Raw genomic sequence first — 24,373 nt, forward strand, 5'->3', positions numbered from 1 at the left:
TAAAAATATCTTAAGCACCTACAAAATTGGCCTAAACATGCCAAGGGTCTGACATGCTCGAGCTTTCAGAATTCTTTATAGCAACTCTGTAAGACAAGGCCAGCATCACCCACTTTGTAAGGCTGTGATGTATTCCAGAATATTCATTTACAAAAAACATTTGAAGTTCTTCAAGTTTCTGTGAGAAAAGCAGGGGGGAAATGCTTTATGGAAATAAATACTACCCCTCTATTGGGGATGGGGAAGACTGAAGCTACAAAAGTGACTTCCCAAAGTCAATCGAGTGAGTCCATGACAGAAGAAAGAGTTAAATGGGGAACTTCCTAATTTGTACCTCAGTCTACACCAGAAAGTTGCTTTGATTAAAGTAATAGGTGCAGGGGTTCAATATTCATCCCCATGAATCCCAACTTGCGCAGGGGGCACTGGTTGTGGCTTCTCTCGCTGGTAAAGGCACAACACCCTTCTTTCTTAAGACTCAGCACACTCTTGAATTGTTTATCAAAGGAATCTCTCTAGAAATAAGGTGGGTCAGATTTTTTTTAATTGCAGAAACAGAATACAGCCTGCCATAGGCTGAAGCAACAGAATTGCAAGACTGCCTGCCCAACAGATTAAGATTAACAGTTTGGTTGGAGTAATGTCAACTGATAAGTTCTGTGTTATTTCAGAAACATGCCTTTACTTGTAATGATCATAGTATTTGTTTGTTTCCTTGTTTCCTGAGACAAGTCCCAAAGTATAATGTTGTGTGTTTGTGTATTGTTTTGAGTTTTTAAGATTGCAAACTGCTTTGGGGGACAATTTTTGGGAAAACTGGGGTAATTATTTTAATAAACAAACAAACAAGCAAACAAACAAACAAAGAAATCTTCCATTTAGTTATCTGCAATTATTCATTACTAAGATTTATATCCTGCCTTTCTACCAATTTAATGCAGTTAATATTCCCCCAAAAGACAGCAATTAAAGGTTAACATTAATCATTAAAATGAAGATCAAAACACAGATAATCAAAGACACCTTAACTGTGGTTTTGGAACATGGAGATGGGACCCAAATAAAAATGGATTTTTCTGGGTATTTGTGGATGTCTGTATGTGCATGTGTACACATGCATCCATACGCCTGCCAGAAACAGACAGCTCTGCATGGTGTAGTTTTAAGACACTCCCTTGAACAAGAAGCGGAAGGAGGGAGGTGTCGCTAGAGACTATCCTTGGGGCTGCCTGTTGCTGTCAGTTGCATAGTTAAAGCTCGGCTATGCTATGCGCCTGATAAGTTCAGCAAGAGAGAGAGAGCCAGCCCATTTTGCACTCTGGCAGACAAAAAGACAGGCAGGCCTGGTTAAAACCACAACCTGGCCCCAAATTAACTGGGTGTGGACAAAGAGCATCTCTGATCACACCACACCTGAAAGTTGGAGCCCTGGTTGAGGCAACGGTGGCTTGGCAGCTTTGAAGAGTGGCTTAGCAGTGGCTTGGCAGCTTTGAAGAAACTGGAAACAGAGCTGAGCCTGCTAGCCAAAGGACACCCTCTGTCACGTTTCTTTCACTTCCAGAACTAGGCTCCAGTTTGTCACAGCTGCACCAGAGGTCCCATAAACTAGGGTGCTGAGAAAATGCAGCACTTCAGCAGGATCCGGAATTTCATGCTGGAACTGGACAGAGGCCGGGGTCCTGGAGCAGTGTACCGAGGAGGGGAGCTGATCTCTGGGCGGGTGGTGCTGGATATCACCAAAGGGCTGAAGGTGAGAGCATTGGCTGTGTGTGCTCGAGGTTTGGCCACAGCTCACTGGCTAGAGAGCAAAAGCATTGGCATGAACACTGTCTACAGCGACTACACAGCCTATGAGACCTACCTGAGGAGGCGGCAGTCCCTGATCAGAGGTGAGAAGTGGTGTTTTTTTACCTTGCCCTCCTTCAGATCTACTCCTCTGGTGTAGTTGAGAGGATGGAAATATAGGTCTCAGCTTTCTCTTTCTTTTTGCAGCTATGCAGACTTGTTTGTCCTTTGGGCCTGTCTCTGAGGAGCTGACCCAATTCTCTCACAGGTGTCAGATTTTGAAACCAATTGTATCAACTATCCTTTGTATAACTCAGCCATATGTTTGGCCCTTCAAAAAACCTGAATTTTGACTATAGAATCTGTAAGATCCAGAATCTGCAGTCAGAGTGCTTGGAATGCAAGTGAGGCTGTAATTCCTCTTCAGCTGTTTGTCAGAGCCTTGTCAGGGCTGGAGACAGGAAACAGGAGAAGTTCCAAAAATGTTCAACTGGCAATTCTTGTTATCTTGTTGTGCGGAGGGAGGGACATTACAGGGGTAATGATTTATTTGGGAAGGGGTTTCAATCCATAATGATGAATTCTGATAGAGCTTGTATAGGGACCAAATTAATCATAATTGTGAGGGATTTCATTGCCATTTACTTGGAAATCTGCTTTTGCCTATAACTGGTACAGCATAACAAGAGCGCAGATGGTTACACAAACATCCAAACACAAACAACTTCTCAGTTGTATGCCAGGAAGGGAGAGGCTTGTGAGCACCTGTGCAGGACAAACAACATGCCTGGTGGTGTCTTGGCATGCCTGACTTTTCCCCTGTGGGTGAGGAACTTTGGGATACACCATTTGCTCCAGAAAGAGGGACAAAATCCTTACAAGGGGCCCATAGCATGTCTATTTTGTACTTGAGGAATAGGTCAACCCAAGGGGGTAAAACGTTAAAAGGAGGCGGCACTAGATAGAAGAATACAGCTAGAGAATATCCATAAACAGACACAGTTTACCTCTGAATAATAGCTCCTGGGCAGCTATGGAAGAAGGCCTTCATATTCTGTTTGCCTTCATACCCTATTTGTGGATTTTTTCCTGGATCATCTGTCTTGCCACTGTGAAAACAGAATGCTAGATGAGGTGAATGTTTGCTCTTGTCCAACAGAACTCTTCTTAACATGCTTCAGCTTTCTATCAAGAAATATTTTGCCTGATAGCTAAATTGAACCTACATGTATAGAGGCACTATACCTGTAAATACAGATGGTGGAGGGTAAACAATAGGACGAGCCTACTGCATTGGTGCTGTGCTTTTTGGGGTCCTGGAGGCATCTGGTTGGCCACTGTCAGAAACAGGATGCTGGACTAGATGGACTTGTGCAGTGTGATCTTTTTATCTGCCAGCACCATGAGAAGCAGGGAGCATGTTCTTAAGAGGCAGGGAGGATCACACATGGAAAACTGGTCTCTAGGAAAACTGGTCCCAACTGATTTTTATCATCATTATTATCATGCTGTTAGCACACAGGGCACTTTGCACAGTAATTTCCAAACTAGAAGGGATGTTAAACCTGTTATTAAGAATGATGATTTTTGTTTTTTTATACAGTGGATAGCAGCTACAAGTGTGGGACAATCAGGATCAGGGCTGTAGCATGGCAAGGAGGGCTTTAATCCTTTGCCACCACTATGGTCCCAGTCCAAACCAGACCCTCCTGCAGCTGTTGTTTGACCAGGGAGGAAAACTTCCATAATATGAGTTCATATTACATATGACAAGGTCTTTGCCCCAAGGAAATTACAAAGTAAATTCCTGAGTGAGAGACAATAGAGAGAAGGAAGGAGTGGGAGAGGCAGAGATAATATACAACAAATGTGAGCAGATGTAACTGCTATCATTTCATGGTTTGTTTTAGTTGGGGATGAGGGAGGAATGAGGTGTTAAGTTGAAGGGTTCACAAAAAGGGCAGTTACTGTTGTGGCAAGGGGTCTGTTGCCATATGGTCTGGTCCTGTAGTGCACCAGTACAATTCGTAATTAGGAACAGTGTAGTAATGAACATGGTAGCTGCCATACCAGCACTGTCAGTCATGAGGGCTATCCTCATGGAAGAACGCGGCTCCCTGTACCACCAACAGCTGACATCCGAGTTCGAAAATTTAGAGCTTAGGAGGAAACCTGTGGATCCTCTGGGATGTATGACACGGGAACATTCACAGACATGAGAGGAAGCATAAGGTCCACTTTTCTGTGAGGCATGCACAAAGTGGTTTACACAATAGAAACAATCATAAAAACATGTCACTGAGTGTCGATAAAGAGCCAATTCAACAACAGAAACGTATAAAGAACTTGAATGCAATCACCAAGCACCAAAGAAGCCAGGAAGTAAGACTTAAAGTAAAACTTAAAAGTTTAAAATGATCTTCAGCTATAACAAGGAACATTTGAACAGAAAGACAGAGAGACTGAATACACACTTCACTTGGTACCTAAACGCTAACAATGAACAGGTTTATCTGGGGAACATATTTAAAAGATGCAGGACCACCTTCAAGAAGGCCCTGCCTCCTGTCTTGGCCCCTCTGGCCTCCAAAGGTGGGGATGCTCAAAAAAAATGTTGGACGGGCAAGTTTGTATTGGACAACCAATGGAACTGCACCTTTACTAAGTTGAATAGAATCTGTAGAACAGGAGGCCAAAGGAAGAATTTTATCTGTGCAACGGCCATTTGCCATCCCCAACTCAACAACCCTCCCAATTCTACTGAAGCAGGTTAACTCCATTTCTTGGCAGTTACCATTTCCTGGAACCTTCCTTGGGCTCCTGGATACCCAACCTGTAGCTGTTTGCACAGTAATGGGTAAACACAAAAAGCTCTTTGGAAGCTTGGCCCAGAGCACTTAGCCGGCTCTGTAAATATCAGCACTCCCCTCACAAGCTTAGGTCCTACATGTTAAGATGATAACATGTGGGTTAGTGATTCAGCCAAGCAGCAATATGAAAGAACTTGATTTCAGACAGGCCAGAGCATTAGGGGAGGCAAAGGCTGGTTTGTGGAAGACAGTAGCTGTTACAAGTTTTGCTTTAGGTATGGATTCCAAAGGTTTTGCCTACAACATTTCCATGCAAAGTTCAAATGTATCTGGAATGAGCATACATTCCAAAGGACTAGCATCCCTGTTAGTATCTGAGGAGCCGTAAGACACTTTGGGCACAATCCTAACTCACCTTCCAGCGCCAACATAAGGACATTGCAGATCCGAGGTAAGGGAAGAAGCATTCCCTTACTTTGAGGAGGACTTCGTGAGTGCCACCCAACTGTAGGATGCAGCACACATCCCATTGACACCGCTAAGACAGTGCTGGAAAGTTGGTTAGAATTTGGGCCTTTGTTGCTTTTGCTACAACACACTGACTAACAAATTTATTGTGGCAGGAGAAGCTATTTGAGGAAGTTGACTCTAGGCAATGAAACAGTCTGCCACAATAAATTTGTTGGGTATTAAAGTGCCACAAGACATTTTCTGCTACAAACTAATAAAGGACTACAAACTAGTCCTCTGGAACTTGTGCTCATCTCAGGTACATTTGAGCTTTGTGGAAACCGTCACAAGCTTAACATCTGCCACTTCAGGGCCTTTGTATCCCACTGTTTATATAATGTCTAATAGGTAGATTGATTGATAGCCAAATAGGAAAGGGTGGAAGATTGTGGCTACAAGGCTTTTTTGGTGGGGATGTAATAGTCTTGGAATACCCTCCCCAGGGAGATTTGACAGGCTCCCTCCCCTTGCTGCCTGTAGGCAGTTCAAGATGTACTTTTTTCCTTAAAATTTTTAGTAATTTATTGTCTTAATAAGCTTAAGGGTGATTGACTGCTTAATGTTTTGTTTTACTTTTTGTATTGTGGATCTTCTTTATTGTTCCTACTGTTTTTAGTTTTGTTTGGTTTGATTGTTTTGAAATAGATTGTTAGCTGCCTTGGACATTGTGGGAAGTTGGAATATACATTCTGAAAATAAATAATAGAAAGGAAGGAAATCTGTCAATGAGTCAATTGAATCAGATGAAGTGGGCTCTAGTATGCAAAAGCTTCTGCCACAATACATGCGCTAAGTTTTAAAGTGCCACAAGGTTCTTTTTTGGGTTCAGTTAGCAAATGTTGGGTGTCTTCCACCTCCTGGCATGATTTTGCTGGTTATCATTATTGCCTTATTTGTGTGTGTCTGTTCATTCCTTGGCCACTAAGTGTCACCCTTGTCTTTGTAAAAAATACCAGAGAATTGAAACTGTACAAACGGGTCTGCAGTAAAAAAAAGTTATGAAGCACTTTCACATTGCTATTCTCCATTTCTTCCTTGAGGTGTCAGCAAAGTCATGGAAGAAGATGCCAGGGGGTAGAGTTGAGCTTCTTTCACTCAGACACCAAAGACTTACTTCCTCTGTCACATGCAGATTGTTTTTCTGAAACTCAGATGATGTTTTGCCAGCAACTCAGCAAAGAATTGTTTTCCCAGACTCCTGATATTTCCTGGTACCCCAGTATGTGCCTGTTCCTCTGATTAGCAATGGTACATACAATCTTCCTCCACAGACAGGAACAGGGAGTACCATATGCTAAATAACAGGTAGTAACTCTCATGCCCCAGTGGAAGCTGGCATCTACTTGGGTGCTGCTGAAAACAGAGTGGGATGGACCTTTGGGGGCTGCCACAAGGTGGTTTGACTGTCCCCTGCCATCACTGTGTGCCATATTTTACAAATACACACTGGCTGTGCTGCAAAGATTCTGCTTTTTCACCTTGACTGTGCTGAGGTCAAAGTGAACATCCCAAATCCACCAAGAGCATGAGGAAGAAACTGTACAAGTAATTTGGATTGTTCATTTAGCTTGGTGGGTGGATGAGACCCAAAAGGAAATGCTGAAGTTAGTTTCCATGGTGCAGTTCTGGTTTATGTATTGAAAATATTTATATTCTGCCTCCCCCCCCCCCATATGGAGGGCACTCAGGGTGGCTTACAAAAGTTCTTAAATACATTTGAACAGTGGAACAATGCCTACAGTAATAAAATAAAACGCAGATAATAATTGGTGTTACCCTCCCATAGACATTGCTCTCATGTGAGAACAAAGGCACACCATTACTTCCAGTTTGGTGCTTTGATTGTTACCAGGGGAGAAAGAAGCAGCTCCATCCCCAAGGCTTACTTTGATTCTGAAAGGTTAGCTGGCCTGAGGGCCATCTCTAAAGACCACCTGCCTGCACCGTGATTAGAATTAAATTTGTCAATTGTTTATGTGGGAAAGTGGCTGTAAGTTCAATAGAGTCAAGGCTGGCAGCCAGAGAATTGTGCAACAGCAATAGTTATATCACTGTGGGCCAAACATCCATTTAAGCAACAGAGTGGCTTGGCTTCAGACTCAGCTAGGGGATGGGGATTAGAAATATTTTAAACTTTTCTCTGCAGAAAAATATGAGTGCAAGCACAGCCAGCGGTTAGTCACAGGCCAAGGCAGTAAAAAACCTGGAGCATGTTTGGTTTCATCTCTTTAATTTGGAAATAGTCAAGGTGCAGGCTTGTGCAGATTTGGCACAAAGCTTGGAGCAGAGTCAGGATAAGAACTAAGATGGTGTAGGGCAGTGGAGTGTCTTGGGTGGTGGGTCAGGCATTAATACACAGGGGGAAATGGAAAAAGTCAGGGGGATATGAGAGCAAGAAACACCATCTGCATATAAGCAACACAACGAGGTGGACACAAAATGTACTGAGGGCCATGACAGGAGTATACCAGTAGCTGATCCACAGGGGACCCTAGGAGAAGCCCACTTATTCCTCTCCCAATCCAAATTTCAAGGCTCCAGGGCCATGACAGGAGTATACCAGTAGCTGATCCACAGGGGACCCTAGGAGAAGCCCACTTATTCCTCTCCCAATCCAAATTTCAAGGCTCCAGAGCTGCAGAGATGGCCGTGGGTAGTAATAACAGGCCATTAATTTATAACTCCCCTAATCCACAAGGCTTGTTACAAGGATTGTGTACAACTTATGTTTCCACAGGGGTAGTCATGTAACAGCCCAATCCTATCCACAATTTCCTGGGAGTAAGACCTATTGACTGTAATGGCGCTTACTTCTGAGTAGGCATGCATAGGGTTGGGCTGCCAGGCTGTTGCAGAACAATGCCCCCAAGAGAGCCCTGTTCAACACTAACAGGTGTACTGATTGCGCTGCTTCCAGAAATGCGCTGTTCTTTCAGGTGCCCCAATCCTCCCTTGCTCGTTATGATCGTGGGTGCCGCGGATCCTGCTCTGCTGCTGCAGTCCCCGCAATGCTTTCCTTTAGCCGTGCAAAGCCTCTCTTTGCCCAATAGAGGAAAGTTTATCTCTCGGAGTTTCACCCTTGCAAACTGCTGGCCGAAAGGCGGGCGGGCGGGCGCTGCGGACCAGTGGGCCGGGCGCATGCTCGCTGCCTTTGTTGTGCAAGGGCTGCTCCAGCCACCGCGCCCCCTCGGCCTCCTCGGGACAGCCCCCCTCGCGCCGATAGGCTGCCTGGGGCCCCGAGGGCGCAGCTGCCGGAGCGGAGCTCGTCCCGGGCGAGCGGCTCTGCGCATTTAAAGGGCTCTCGCCCTGGTGCCTGCAGCCGTGCCAAAGTGCCAGTCTTGAGCGAGCCATCCGATCCGATCCGATCCGAAGCGAGCGAGCCTTCTCCTGCCCTCCCTCCCTCCGTCCTCGGAGCCATGATCTTCGACCGGCTCAGGCTCTTCGCGATCCTGCTGGACTGCCCCGAGCTGGCCTCTCCGCCGGTCTTCAGCTCGGGCGAGAGCGTCTCCGGCCGCGTCGTGCTGGAGCTGTCCGGAGAGGCGCGCCTGAGCGCCCTTCACCTGCACGCGCAGGGCTGCGCCAAGGTCCACTGGACCGAGTCCCGCAGCGCCGGCTCCAGCACCGCCTACACGCAGAGCTACAGCGACCAGGTGGACTTTCTGAGCCACCGCGAGACCCTCGTCGCCCCGCCAGGTAGGGCTCCGCCTGGGGCACCGCCAGCCGCGCGCCTTTGGATGGGGAGGCTAAGGCTGTAGACCTACCCACGCTTACCTGGGAGTAAACCCCACTGACTGTAATGGGACTTACTTCTGAGTAGGCATGCATAGCTCTGGGCTCAGCTCTAGCACGGGCACCTGAAGCAACTGCGAACCGTCTCCGCAGCTCCTTTAGTCCAAGCCTCCGCACTTCCACTAGGAAGTCAGTCCCAGTCAACTCAATGGGACTTACTCCCATGGAAATGTATCTACGATTCAGCCTGGGTCTATCTCCTCCACTTGCAGCCCAAAGCTATATATGTCTACTCAGAAGCAAGGCATTATAGTCAATGGGGCTTGCTCCCAGGTAAGTGTGGATAGGATTGTAGCCTTAGTATCTCTTCTGAGAGGACTCATTTTGGTCCCCAGGGGAGGTTTTTGAGCCCCACTCCTGGCACTGTCCATCTCCCCGCTAGCTGGTAGGCAATACAGGAGAGAGTGAGAAAGGGACCAACACCTCTTCAAGTAGTCACTTTTGCTGGATTTGTTGTGGTGCCCATTAGATGAGAGCTGGAGCTTTCGAAGGATTATTTTACAAGATCCTTGTACCCAGCAGTCCTCTGCCGAACTCTTCCAAAGGTGGCCCCGGCCCGGGCTGGTAACTTTTATTCAAGTCAATTCTATTCATGGTAGGCTGGCACTTATATAACCAAGAATCTGAACCACGGATCTTACAGGGACCTGGGCTGTGCAGCCATTCTGGTCAGTTCAGTTCAGTTTCGGCTGAGATTTTTCTATTTGCGCTGCCCCCCCCCCTCACTATTTCGGTAAGAGTGGATTTCCATACCAGCAACTTGGAGATTCTGGACAACTCACTGTCCAGAACTATACTGTCAGAGCTGTGAGGGAGCTTTGCAAAATGGCTCTCTCAAGCAACAGAGGACCTGTAGCTCAGTCTGACTTCAACCTGCTGCTTGCAGGAAGGAGGGAGGGAGCAGAACAGATCTTCTGTCAGAAAGACTTCCTTCTGGGTTGAGCCTTGTCAAATAGATAATTGGTTTGTTTTGAAGGATTATAAGCTGCCCATTGGGAAATACCTTTGCTGTAACAATCCCTTCTGAATTTGTGCCTTTGTGCTAACTTTTCCTTTGTTAATGCACTTAAAGTCTTTGGCCACATGTCTTCCAACCACTGTCTGGGTGGCGGGGGGGGGGAGGAGGTTGTGGGTGTGTGTGTCTGCTGCACTGCATTTCCGTTGTTTTGCCATCATAGAAAACTTTGCAGAAATAGGCTGTTATTCAGTTTTGCTTTCTGTCTTCTGTTCCCCAACAGATAATGGAGATGTCACCGTCCTTCAGGCAGGACGACATGAATTCCCCTTCACATTCCAGCTACCAGAGTAAGTTTGTTTGTTTTTTTAGTGTTTTTTTTGGTGCTGTTTTCACCTCTGGCCAAGCCAGCATTTATGTGGGGGAGGAAAGTTCGCGGCTGTGCTCCTGCAGGAGATTCGGAGGCTGGCTCCTGCCTGTTTTTGTCCTTATAACCTCTTTTCCTTGTGACAGGACTTTAGCTACCTCCTTTGAGGGGAAGCATGGCAGTGTCCGGTACTGGGTGAAGGCCAAGCTGCACCGGCCTTGGTCATCAGTGAAAAGAGCAAAGAAGGAATTCACTGTGATTGAACCCATTGACATCAACACGCCAGCTTTACTGGTGAGCCAAGATGCAGGAAAGGGAGGGGGGGTAATGAAGCAGGATTTCTTTGACCGCTCAGTTCTAGAAAAGCATCACTAGTCTGGATCAGACCAAACACCTGTACTGCCCCTTTTCAAAACTGAGGACCGTGGAGCACAAACAGACTATTAATCTTGTGGCATTTGCTACTTCGCTGTTGAATCAAAGGACTAGGCTATCACTTATGAAAGCTCATCTGTTTAAAAATTAGTTGACTATGAGAAGTGGCTGCTGGACTCTTAAGTTAACCTAAAATGCAGTGGTCCAAATCTTTTTTCATCCAGCTATGTTTATTATTAATTGCATTTATTCTCATACCTATTCTTCAAAGAGCTTTGAGGCCTCTGGGCTGTGAGGTGGTGATTGGCCCAAGGCCACCTTGTGAGCTTCATGGCTCAGCAAGGATTTGAATTCTTTGATCAAAGAGCAGGCCTCAGATCCTACACAACACGCTAGTCGCTTCTTAATGTGCATCTGAGACTCTAGGAACGGGTGGGGTGACTACCAAGTATCCCTTGCAATCCTTTTGAGAAAGGGGAAGATGAAGGGATGCTGCCATAACAGCTTCCTATGACACAGAGTTCCAGAAGATGGAATTAGACATAACCCTTTCTGAGATGAAGGTTAGAGAGTGGATAAATGATCTTCAGACATCTTGCCTAATGATTGTATTTAATAACAAAAATGGGGTTTGGAATATATTTCTGCTTTTCCCAACAGGCTCCTCAGGCTGGTGCCAAAGAAAAACTGGCTCGGGCATGGTATTGCAACCGTGGCCTGGTCTCTGTTTCTGCAAAGATTGACCGAAAAGGCTACACACCAGGTGATTTACTGGGATGTTGGCAGGTAGGGGTCAGAAGTGGGGCTGACCCTCTTAGCCTCCTTTCCCCTTCAGGTTTTGGGTGTTTGTGATAGTACCAAATTCAAACAGTCTGTAAGGCCCAAACCTCTGATATGACATTATGTTTCTCTTCCATGCCTTTGTCTAATTTCTTTTTAAAGCCATCTAAGCTAATGGCCATTACCATTAGCAATTAGTTATATAACTTCAATATGAATCTTGTACAGCAACAGGCACACCGTGCAAGAGAAGAAATTGCTAGAATTCTCCTCTAATGCTGTTTTTCCTCCTTCTCTTTTTGGCAGGCGAAGTCATTCCCATCTTTGCTGAAATTGACAACTGCACCACTCGCACTGTGGTACCCAAAGCCGCCATCATCCAAACACAAACCTTCATTGCCCGGGGCAACAAAAAGCAAAAGAAGTCCGTGGTGGCAAGCATTGTGGGAGACTCCATTGCAGCAGGGAAGAGGGAAGTATGGCATGGGCGTGCACTCAAGATCCCTCCAGTCGGGCCTTCCATTCTGCAGTGCCGCATCATCCATGTGGAGTATGCACTCAAGGTGAGAAAGTGGTTGGGGGCCTGGCTTTGAAGACTGAAGAAATGTATGAGTGAGATTCTGGATTCATGACTGTCCAGCTAACACATGTATAAGTGGATGCAAGTAGGCATGCTGGTAAACTCATTTCTTTCTTAACTGAGAAATATATCAAGTTCCTAGCCCTTAAGCAGCACTGTGGATGGAAAATTTTACACCACTATATTTTTCTGTATAAAAATGTCCATTTCCAAATCAACCTTTTAAAAACATTAATTAGTGATGCAATCAATGGATACAGTACTAGTCAGACTCATAAATTTTTTTAGGTGACTTTTCCTAAGAAGGAGACATACATAATATACATGCAACACTCTAGGTGTGTTAAAATTAGTATATGCATAAACAGTTTTTAGCCATTGACTTTCTCTTGCAACTTAAATGTAAGGAAGCATAACCTATTGAGTTGTCATATCTTGAAATATTTACAAGTATTTCAACAAAAATATTTTCCAAGTAAAGATTTGGAATTGTTTGAATATAACACTTAAAACACAGAGAGTGCACTTTATAGAATCTCCCCCCCCCCCCACACACACACACTAAAATATTTCAGTTCATATATTGGCAATTTGGGGAAACTATTCTGAATACTTAAACAGCATGTGAAATTGATGTGGCCAAAGTCTTTCGTTCAGTTGACTAAATTATAAGTCAAATGTGCTGAATCAGGCTGCAGTTGATTAAGGACACTGGAAACGGTTGCAGATGTAAAATTTTCCAGAAAACCCACAGCATAGCTCTTGAGGAAAGTAGATTTGAAAGTGTGTCTAAAAACCAGTCTAAACTGCATGGGGTCAGGGCTTCTAGCACCTTGTCACCATAGCATCTACTAGAAAAAAATGTAAACAGAGCAGACATATGCTCACTTGCTTGATTTATGTAGAACAAAAAATGTATCTTTTTGTATGTGAAGAATGAGGACTTTCTGGCTGCAAATTTAATTTGTGAATGCAGGGCATGCCCTAGTTGGTCCACACTCTGTACTGAGAACATCATGAGGCCTTCTCCACATTCAGCGCAATTCTATGCCTGTCTGCTTAGAAATCAGCCTCACTGCATTCAGTGGGACTTACTTCCAGGCACATAAGTATAGGATTGCAGCCCTAGTAAAGTTAACTGGTCTGCTTCCATCAGACAAGGAACTGTGTTTTTAAAAAAATACTCTTGTCCTGAAAGGTCTGCATTGACATCCCTGGAACTTCCAAGTTGCTCCTGGAGCTGCCACTCGTGATTGGAACAATCCCACTGCATCCATTCGGCAGCCGCACATCCAGCATCAGCAGCCAGTACAGCGTCAACGTGGACTGGCTACGACTGGGGATCACCGAACAGCCTGAGGGTAAGTGGTTTAAGATTACAAGCCAGGATTAATCCCCAAGAAAATAAAGAGATGGAAACAACTGAACTGTTAGTTCAGTTAGTGGGTCTTTCTGCAACCATGATGCCACCACTAAGAAAGTCTTGCTCCAAGTACTCATTAATTAGGGGAGTAAGATAGATAGGACTTGGAACAGAGACTTTGTAACCAATTGGCAAGCTGAGGCACAAAAGCTTACTTTTGCATACTTGTTCCAAAGACAAAAAGGTTTTTTGTCGGCAAATGCGTGGAAAGGAGGGGATCCTATCCTATCATAGCTCCAACAATTGACTGTAGCCATTCATTTTCCTCTGTACGTATGAGGGCTAAACAGAACTTACACTCACACACAAGTTAAGATTTTTAGAGGAGGTGAATGGACATCTGTCCTTAGGTGGCAATTAGGCGCGAGGCACACAGTCATCGAGGGTTCCTGTCCTTGTATCTTCTTGATCTCAAAACTTGATACTTAGATCCATTATATAGAGAATCACTACCATACAAACTTTTTAAAAAGGATTGAAATTTCATGGTGGAGTAGGAGAGGTATTTTAGTCAGCTAGATGGAACTTTCATGTTCACAGCTAGTTTTTCAGTGTTGCTGCAAGAACAAGAGAGAGCAGTTGTCTTTTTACTCTTCCTTGGGGCTTGCTAAAAGCATGCAGTTGGTCACTGTGGGAAGTAGGATGCTGAACTCTTTGCCTGACTGCATGTTCTTGCAACATTAGGAAATGCTCACCTAATCACAACCCCTCTATTTGTTTCTCCACAGCTCCTCCAGACTACTCTTCTGTTGTGTCTGGTGAGGAATCCACTGAGATCTTGTCCCCTCCGTGCCAGGATGAGTCCTGCAGCATCCCTGAAGGGCCTTTCTTTGCCTACATCCAAGAATTTCGTTTCCGGCCTCCTCCTCTCTATTCTGAGGTGAGCACTATGCGAGGGAAGGAGAAGTATAATCTCATAGTTGCATGGGTGTGCGTGCGAATGTCCCTCGGTTTCTTCCTGCCACATCAATTTCCTTTGTGGCAGTAATGGACATGCTGATATATTATTATTATTATTATTATTATTATTATTATTATTAACAGTATTTATATACCGCTTTTCAACTAAAAGTTCACAAAGCGGTTTACAGAGAAAAATCAAATAACTAAATGGCTCCCTGTCCCAAAAGGGCTCACAATCTAAAAAGATGCAAAAGAATACCAGCAGACAGCCACCAGAACAGACACTTGCTGGGGTGAGATGGGTCAGTTACTCTCCCCCTGCTAAAAAAAGGAGCACCCACTTGAAAAAGTGCCTCTTACCCAATTAGCAGGGGTTAGTATATTAGTATACTATATTAGTATATAATATACTAGTATTAGTATAATTAGTATATATTAGTATAACTAGTAGTATAACTAGTATAACTAATATTACTAGTATAGTAATTAGTATAACTAGTATAATTAGTATATATTAGTATACTATATTAGTATAGAAGAGGACAAGTCCTTGTTCTGAGGCGCATACAGAGGAAGGGGAGGGAAGTGTAGGCAGGTGAAGAATGTGTTATTTCAGTTATGTATATTTGGGCTAAGTTCCAATACAGCACAGGCTTAAGGGGGTGTGCTGAAGGCTTCACATATTATAGCATGTAACATAATGTTGCTATTAAATGACAGCTGATGGGGGGGCTCCTATTACTGTTACTCATGCTGACTCTCTTCTCCAGAGGCTGCCTCTAACCTCTCCCTTTTACCTTGTTCTCCTTGCAATCCAGGTGGACCCCAACCCTCCTCCTGACAACAGCATTCGTCCACGCTGCATGACTTGTTGAAGGGAGCACCACATGACTCAAGATCCTCTGTTAGAATGGAAATTCTTCTTGCAAAGAAATTACTGCAGCAGAAATGCAGCAGTTGAGGATAAGGAATAGGCCCTCATTCCGGAAGCAGGGTGCATCCGTCCCGTAACGAGCACTCCACGCAGAACACATGTGCTAGACTCTCCACGTAACAGCCAGAGCTTGTCCAGCATCAGTGATATGAAGGAAGGGGAGAGACCTCTTGCCTGAGTGGTGACTGCTCAGGATTACACAAATGCATTTTGAACAGTCTTCTGAGCCTTGCTTCCTATGGTGGCTGCAGTGCCATTCCAGCTGTCACACGGCTGATTTGTATGCAGGCCTTCATCCCCAGATCAAAGCCATGCAGCCCATCCAACCTGCTGCTCTCTCCTGAGAGGAAGCTTCTGCTCCATCCTCTGGGATTCCATATGTGCCTTGAAGGAAGTTGGCCAAGTGCCTCCAGGAGAGGAGAATTCCAGCCTCATGACTCAGCTGACCTTATCAGCACTTGACATTTTTGGGCCATCCAGTTTGGTTTCTCTTTAAGGCTGATCAAACCTACAATACCCAGAAGGACTGGCTGGAGTGGGTTTGTTTCCAGGAAAAAATACTACCGTGATCCAAGGATAGATCATGGATAGGAGGGGTGTATATCCTTTCTGTGGCAGGGTGTTGTCTGTCACAAATGAAGCCTTGACTGTAATTGCACTTGATGGGAATGGGGATGAGATGATGACATCAAGAGCTTAATTTGCCACTTCAATTATCTGCTGCCTTTGAACACCCAAAGTATATTGTGGGTACTGAAAAACAGATCTTACTCTGTGGGAGAAGGTTGGTAGCCACAGTGGGCAGAATGCACTGGAATTTTACAAAGAAACTTTGGTGTATCTGAGTGGCATCTCTTAACAACTGGTTCTGTGAATCCAGCAAAAACAAGGATGGAAAGGTCATGTTTGCATGGAAGTTCTTTGGTGTGTCCTTTTGTCTTTTCAGGACCGGTCCCTATAAGACCCCAAGTCCTGGGCATTTAGAGGTGGGGAGGAAAAAGAGAGCACTCTCTCTATTTGCATTCCATGAGCTTCAAATGCAAAACTTTCCAAATCTTCAAGAGCACAAAGGTTTCCTCTGTAATGGGCCATGGGCCCTTGTTTTTATATGTTTTTTTCCCCCTGATGTGCTCCAGTTTAATGCAGATTTAAACCAACCTATTTCTTAGGTTCATATTTTGTACATTGTTGCCTTAAGCTGTGTTAGAAAATGCAGCATTATATTGTTTGTGTGTCTTTCTCAGAATTCTTGCTTTTGTACAAGTGATGAAAAATAAATTCATGAAACATAGTAATTTGAATTCTCCTGGATTTATATTTAATGTCTGGCAACTTATAATCATAAGAATCTTACTTTACTCAAACTTTATTATTATAGACACTTGTATTCCACCTTTTTGATTCAAAATTGAACATAAATTCAATCAATGTTGATCACTATTGTAGCTCTCCAGAGTTTTGGACAAGGTATTTCAATATTTGACAAATATTGCAAGATGGAAATCAAAACAAAAGGTGAAATCACTTTTAACCCTGCCTAACTTCCATAAGCACTTCCTGACATGAGACTCACAGAGACAGCAATATAGCAAAATTCAGCCTAAAGTATTTTTTTTCCAAAGCAACGTAATTAGACTAACTGAAATCACATGGTCTCACCAGAGTCCCTGCTAAAACCTAAGGCTTAAGCAACTTGAGAAAGACTGCCAGGTCAGAAATTACTTGCTTTCTTTAGCTTCCAGAGCACTGATTTTCTATCCCATACTTCCACTTTTATCCCAGCTCCCACTACACATCCTGCATGATTTATGGCTATAATGGGAACATATTGCATTCAACAGGTCACCTGGTCAGGAATCTAGAACTGGAACAGCACTCGTCCTAAAAACCAGATGTGGGTGAAAGGATACTGCTCCTAGAACCACAAGTGCTGCCGCCTTCTAAACTCAGAGTCTCAGTGCCTTGTGGCTTGGCAACATTTGCTGCTCTCTTATAACAACTCCATTTCATTTTCACTCTATGGTATATACATTTCCTAGATTGTCTAGGAAGTGGAACATTTCAGGTCCTTTTCTCAGATATTTCCCAACCAAGTGACACTGCTAGCAATACTTTTGCATACCAACTGTGCTTTAAATTGTTCTGTTTCTGTTCAGTTGTTCTGTTTGAATTAATTATTGTTCTGTTCCAGAATTTGGCATTCTTTTTGCCCCCCACTTTTTTCAGGAATTGGGAATAAAGGCTTAGGTAGGTGAGAACGTGTTGGGATAGATGTTGGAGGAGGAAACAGGACTACCTGTTTTGCAATCCAAACTATAGGCATTGGGTGGAATTTGCACCCTCCCTAATGGAAACCTTCTGTCTGGATCTTTTGCACATAGTTAGGACAGGCACATCCATGAGGACCAGTCCTGCATATAGCATACACCTATCTTGCACTGCTGAGCATTTTAGCTTTACTTCCTAACATCCGCCTCCCTTTGCCAGTTAACCTGTGTGTATTATAAACCGCCACCTGAGGATAACACTCTATGTATCTAATGAAGCAGCCTCTTAAAACTTCTGCAGTAACATCTCTATGGTGCAACAAGACTATTTGAAGATTTCAAAGTTTTTCTAACAAAACCACGAGCATTATGGTTTGTATATTGAGGGTTATATGGCCTCATCCCCCCCCCCTTCATGAGGACTCCAGACTGATCTCAGAATTTAACAGACTGGGAGTTAACCAGTTAACTTTTGGGAACTAATTTTTCCCCTGTATTTGAGTTGCAGCTGTGGAGTCACACAGGATAAAGTGGCCAACCTATGCTTCCACCTTCCAAGGAAATCTTTGAGCAGAATGCTTCTTGCAACCCACTGCCATTACATTCTCCTGATCCTCCTCTGCCTGAAATTCCAAATATGTTCATTGGCCAGGTCATCCCTTGCCTTGTGATCACAAAAATAGCCAAGGGAATAGGGAACAAATCCAAGGACACTGTCTGCTCAGGGGTTCCAACAAGGGTCAACAGATGTCACATCCCCAACTAGGGGCTCTGGTTTCATTCACACAGGAGGTCACTGGGCTGGGAACTTTCCACCCCAAAATGGAACTCTGCAATTCAGGCTCTCATGGTCTTGAACTGCACTATGGATTTATTTTTTAGAGTACAGGGGCTCAAATATGCCCACAGCAGCTGGGGAACAGCAGCAGGAGAGGGCTTCACATCCTGCATCTCTCTGGAACATCTAGCTGGCCACTGTTGGAAACAGTGGTAAAGATTGGATTCTGGTCTGATCTAACAAGGTTCTTCTGATGTTCTGAAATTTACTTGTAGTGCATACTCCCTGTCTTCTGGTCCTAGAAGTGAAGGACCTGAGTGGAACTATTAACAAGTGTAATAAATACTCTGCCCAAACTCAAAGGAACTGTATTCTTCATTGCTGTAGAACATGACTTAGCAATGATGTACTAGTAAATGGAGGGAGCACTACCTGCGTGTCTACAGCTAGTGAAAGTTACATACTTTTGAGATATTTGCAGCAAAGCAGTGACTAGGCTGTTAAAATTTCACACACACACATTTTAACCAACCATGACACAACTCAGTGGCTTCAGCCTGGTTCACATACACATTCTTTTCACTCATGTAACTGTAGGTTCAAATCCCTGTATTCTTCCTGGCTGAGGAAAGCAGAGTTGGCATTTTAGAAAAATTCAGAGAGTAGCATAGATGCTTTGTAAGGAGAAGGTCTTCCCAGGTTCAGTCTTCAGGATTTTCACTTAAAAAGGATATCAGGGATGGGAGATATCCTGAGAGCTGCTGCCAACCAGAGTAGGCAGGACTAAATGGCCTGACTGGTAGAGCAGCTTCTGAGCACCTAAATCCTGGTAACCCCTGTGCTACTGATGTGAAGGGCAAGCTACCAACCAACAGCAGTTATTGCATAGGATCATTGGAGGAGCTCATCTTACCTGAGGACCATCAAACACAAAGTCTTGCAGTTTCTTAGACTAAGGCCCAGTCATTACATGGGACAGTTACCTCTAAGTAAATGTTGCCAACTCCAGGGAAATGGGGGAGCAGGTATTGGTTTCTTTACGAGTTCTTCAGAAACATGATAAAGCCAGAGCCAAGCATAAGTCATCCTTTGACCCTGTGTGCTTTTGGACACATAATGCTCTTTGCTCTGAATACAGAGGCTTAAATGGGCAGGGTTCACTAGGCCAGAGACCTAGGACTCAACCCTGACAATATGCAAAGTAACAGCAAATGCAGCAAGGTGATTTTATCTTACCACTGAATCACACAATGAACAAGTAGGGGGACACGGTTTAAGAATGTCAGAAGAGTCCTAATGGATCAGACAAAAATGAGTCAATCTAGCCCAGCATCCTGTTTCCAGCAGAGGAAAGCCAGGAAACCCCAAGTAGCCTTTCCTCTGCTGAAAGCCTACTTTCAGGTGAGTATACCCCTGTTTGTCATCTTGTATTCAAAGGCAGACTGGCCCCAGAGATCCCACTTGCCTATCAATGGCTCTATTAAAGCCATGGATTTGTTTCATTCCCTTTTAAAGCTATCCCAACCAGTGGACATCACCACACCTTGTGACAGTGAGTTCCACAAGTTACTTATGCACTGAGTGATGAAGGCATTTCTCCTGTCTGCCTTGAATCTCCTGTCAGTGAGTTTCATAGCATAACCCTGAGTTTTAGTTTTAAGAGGAGATAAAAATCTTCATGTGGCTCACATTTCAGGCAGCTATTAGCCCCAGAATTCCTATTTTAAAGACAATATGCTGCAGAAGAAGATCTGGGGGTCTGTTTGTTCATTCCTCCCCTTCCTGCCCTGCACTAAATGCTGACCTGAGGCCAACAGGGATTTTAAGATGGGCCTGAGCTGTGAACTGGGCAGGGACCACTTATATGAGTAGTCCCTTTTTTCCCTGGTCCCTTTTTTTCAGGACAAGGTTTCCCACAGTCTCTGGGACAAAGAGGCTGAGACCATCACTGTAGATACATGCCAGCAGAGGAAATGCACAGTGCCCATTTTCCAGGGAACAGCTACAGTAATAAACAACTCATCCCCTCCAGAAAGGACAAGCCCCTTGAGAGAAAGGAAGCCGACCACAGAAATGACTGCAGTTCACAAGGAGGCCAGGGGGCTCCCTCTAGGCCAAGGTAGGAGCAAAGAGCAGGGTGGCTATCAGACCAAGATCAGCCCTGTTTATGCTGGACATATTTCTCCTTTCCTTGTTTGGGATGTTTTGCCTCTCAACTGTTTTTCGAAGAGCCTGTGTTTGGGGAAAACATACTGCTTAGCTATGGAGCCAATGAAGTTGCTTTATACTGAGTCAGGCTATTGGACTGTTTGCTTCAACTGGTAGCAGATCTCCAAGGTCTCACAGAGAGAAAGGTCTTTCAACTGAAGATGCTACCAGGGACTGAACTTGGGACCTTCTGCATGCAAAGCAGATGCTTTCCTACTGAGCAATGAACCTTTCTTCATTGTAAGTATCTTCCCACTATTAAATCAGAACCTTGGTTCATCAAGCCCACTCTCACCTACTCTGACTTACAGCAATTCTCCAAGAACTCAGAGCCCAATCATATCCAATTTTCCAGTGCTGGTGCAGCTGTGCCAATGGGGCATGCACTGCATCTTGTGGTGCATGACACAAAGGCCTCCTTAAGGTATGGGAACATTTGTTCCCTTGCCTTGGGGCTGCATCGCAGCTGCACTGGTACTGGAAAATTGGATAGGATTGGGCCCTCATTCAGAAAGGTCTGCCCCAGCTCTATGATTCATTTAAATGTAAATGCTGTCAGGGATTGAACCTGGGACTTTCTACATGCTCCATCACTGAACCAGGACTCCATCACTAACCCAGTCTTCTATTGAGACAAACCATCCAATCCAGTATAGTTGATTCCTGCCTTTCCAAGATCTTGGGCAAAGAAAAGCCTGTCTCAGTTCTCTAAAAATTTTATTATTATAAATACACATTGCTGAATGTCCTTCACTGCTTGTGATATGCTGTTATCAAATGTGCATCTTAGCAGTTGCAGTGTGCATGAAATGGCAGGTTGCACATTGCAAAATACTGATGTTCGTGTGCACACCTAGATGCATGCATGCTAAAGATAATTCATTTCTCATACTGAGATTTAACTACTAGGGATTCTGCAAAAAGAACTGAACCCTGAAGACTGAGAATTTGAGGTGATAGCTCTAATTTTCACAAAGTATTCCCCAAAGGCAAAAGACTGGGGCAGAAATTCATTAGGAGCACCTATAGGATAGGTGATAGGAGCACTATCAGCACCTTGCAAAAGCCAAGAAATCCAGGAAGGAAGTGCAACTTCCCTTCTAGGCACCTCAGCACAATCCAAAAAGCTTTCCACCACCAGTGAAAGGCATGTGCTTAAGCCTGAGAGAGCAAAATGACATCATGCTGAAGCCATGCTCATCACCAGTGTTGTCATTTCCGATGGCAGCATAACTGCAGAGCAAGCAGTGCTTACTCAGTTGTTATACGCACACACCCAAATGTGCTATTCTGGCAAGATGGTGCATAGATTGGGTTGCATCCACAGGACTAAGCAATCAGGACAGACATACTTTTGAGACCACCTGGTTAAAAATAAACTCTATTTACTATGTATACTTCAAACTCCTTGACCTTCCTTCCTTTCCACATTGTTTATTCTGGAGTTTCATTTTTTTCTGCATCTGGGTGATGAGGAAACCTCAAGGGGGCGGCTTTGGAGGGTAGAGCATGTGAAGACTCAACGCTGTGTAAATATCTACTACAGGGTTTCTCAAACTTTGAGGGAGCTTTAAGTTCTGGCGGGGGAGGGGCTAGGGCAGTGACCCGATCCCCAGGATCGCACCGCAAAGGGGGTGAGAGGGGGTGCTTGTGACTTACTTGGCATGGTGTAGGGCTGCATCAGGCTGCAGGAGGTGCGGGGAGCCCTGCGCAGCCCTCTGCAGCGCTCCCCAAGGCTTGGAACCTGCAACAGAAGTGGGCGCATAGCACTTCCGTTTTGCAGGATGGGGAAGCGTTACACAAACTGGTGGTGTTATGTGAAAATCCCCGTTTTCCTTTTAAGTTGTGATTTTATATCTGGTTATGTTATTATGGACTAAAATATCATACGGGCCAAGCAAACAGGCCCAAGTTCCAAAAACCCTGGTAAAAGTCACAAGTTTACGCAAACTCCAGCTCTCCATGCATACAGCAACAAAGACTTTAGCAGCAAAGTCTAAAGAGTAAATTGTTGTCTCAATCACTGTAAATCGCTGCTTAAGTGTTTCTTATTGTAAATCAATCACTGCATATTGTGTAATTTTCCCTAGCTAGGGAAGCCAGCCATTAGACCCATTGAATTCTGCTGCTAATAGACATCATGTCTCCAAATTTCCCGCAGGGGCGACAGAAAGCAAGCTACCCCCTCCCCAGGAGGCCAGTCATGGCTGACACCTGATCATCCTGTTTTTCTTGCATGCTCCACGTGCCCCACTGTGTGTAGTGAGCAAGCGCATCAGATCAGCTCTAGGCCACATCCAGGTCATTCAGGTCCGCATCCAGGTCAGCAAAAACCCTTTTAAGAGAAGGCTGGCACATGCTAGCTCTCTCTCTCTCTGGCTGCCCCTCCAAGGCAGAGGTCCTCCTTCCAGGACTTCCCCCCCCCCATCCATCTGCTCCTCAGGACAGGTAACTATATCTGTGTCTGGAATCTTTTCCCTGCTCCCCCCCTTTTTTCTCCCCTTCTCTCCCCATCTTTAGGCAGCAACTGGGTTGGCAGATCAGGGACCCCTAAAATCCTTCCCTACAACCTATCCTTTCCTGATTTCCTCGGATGCACCAAATACTTTTCACATGCAACCACCATAAAGCTAGGTACACTAGATGCAAGTACTAGGAACCAAGAAACATATACTTACCATTTTCCATGTGCATTATGTTTACCTGTGTGTTTTTGCAATAAAAATATAATCCTATTGAAAGTTATCTTTCTCCCAGTCTCTTTTCAAGCTAAAAAGGAATTTCTTTGCATTACGCTGTCTTGTTATCTAGCCTGCGATCCTGAAGTTTCCAATGAGGGCACTGTAATAATTCCCCTTAAAACATAACAGCCCTTTTTGGTAACAGTGGGTCATGACCCACCAATTTGAGAACCACTGATCCACTATATTTGCAAACCTACAGGTTGAGAAGGACCTAGGCAGAAGGTTACATCATTTAGCAGAAGCAACTGTAGGTCCCAGATTCCATAAGACAGGGACAGGACCAGCCTAAGACCTTCTAGCGCATGAGGCAGCATGCCAAATGCTGCCCTCACTTATCTGGTGAGGCACCAGCCTCTGTTCCTCCCACTCCCTGGACTGGAAAAGGAAGAAGAGGATAGAGTAGAAGAGAAAGAGTGGAACGTGATGTTTTAGTCCACCACTCTCCTCCACACTTCCTCTTTGGTTGCATCTCCTTCTTCTTTTTCCAATCTAGGGAGTGAGAGAAGGAGCAGTGGAAATGAATACAGGCATGCAGCAGAGCAGTAGAGGGTTGCCTCCCCACTAGTCTGATGCTTTAGCTGGACTCATGGATGTGACAGCCCTCAGCAGATTACTAATACTGATGTAATAAAGAATATTTATATACAGCTTTTTAAAAAAAAGTTCAAAGTAGTTTACATAGCAAAACCAATTACTAAATGGTTCCCTGCCCTAAAAGGCTTAAATCTAAAAGCTGCAGAAGAAATTCCAGCAATTTATTATTATTATTATTATTATTATTATTATTATTATTATTATTATTGACAGTATTTATATACCACTTTTCAATGAAAAGTTCACAAAGCGGGTTACAGAGAAAAGATTCTAGGCTGAACAAGGATAGTTACTCTCCACCTGTTAAATATAAGAAAAGCAACTTTTTAAAAAGTGTCTTTCTACATAGCAGGGCTTCCAATATCTAGTATTAAGTATCCAGAAGCACCAGGATCACCTCTTTTTTCCCCTGCAGGTTTCAATGGGTCCTCTCTAGGAGGCGCTTGTGCCTCCTGAAAAGAAAGCAGACAATGCAAAGTACATTTGCCCCAGTGCAATTCTCAAAAAACAAAATTCTGGAGGAAGTGGAGATATCTCTGAAATTAGTCACATTTTCAGTGAAATTGCTTCC

At 44.4% G+C, this 24,373-nt stretch overlaps 1 protein-coding gene across 2 annotated transcripts; it reads left to right on the plus strand.

The window, feature by feature from the left end:
- Positions 1-1,257: 1,257 nt before the first annotated feature.
- Positions 1,258-16,502, plus strand: ARRDC2 (arrestin domain containing 2). Of its 2 annotated transcripts, none has more exons than XM_066636246.1 (8): positions 1,258-1,889; positions 10,133-10,199; positions 10,363-10,510; positions 11,252-11,354; positions 11,678-11,934; positions 13,150-13,312; positions 14,103-14,254; positions 15,096-16,502. In XM_066636246.1, exons 1-8 carry the CDS (start codon positions 1,622-1,624, stop codon positions 15,150-15,152), a joined length of 1,215 nt encoding a protein of 404 aa, XP_066492343.1. In that variant the 5' UTR covers positions 1,258-1,621; the 3' UTR covers positions 15,153-16,502. The 2 variants fall into 2 exon arrangements, with proteins under 2 accessions (XP_066492343.1, XP_066492342.1); XM_066636245.1 differs by lacking the exon at positions 1,258-1,889 and adding an exon at positions 8,506-8,798.
- Positions 16,503-24,373: the final 7,871 nt, after the last annotated feature.

Source organism: Tiliqua scincoides, chromosome 8, assembly GCF_035046505.1.
Source record: "Tiliqua scincoides isolate rTilSci1 chromosome 8, rTilSci1.hap2, whole genome shotgun sequence".
Lineage (NCBI taxonomy): Eukaryota > Metazoa > Chordata > Lepidosauria > Squamata > Scincidae > Tiliqua > Tiliqua scincoides.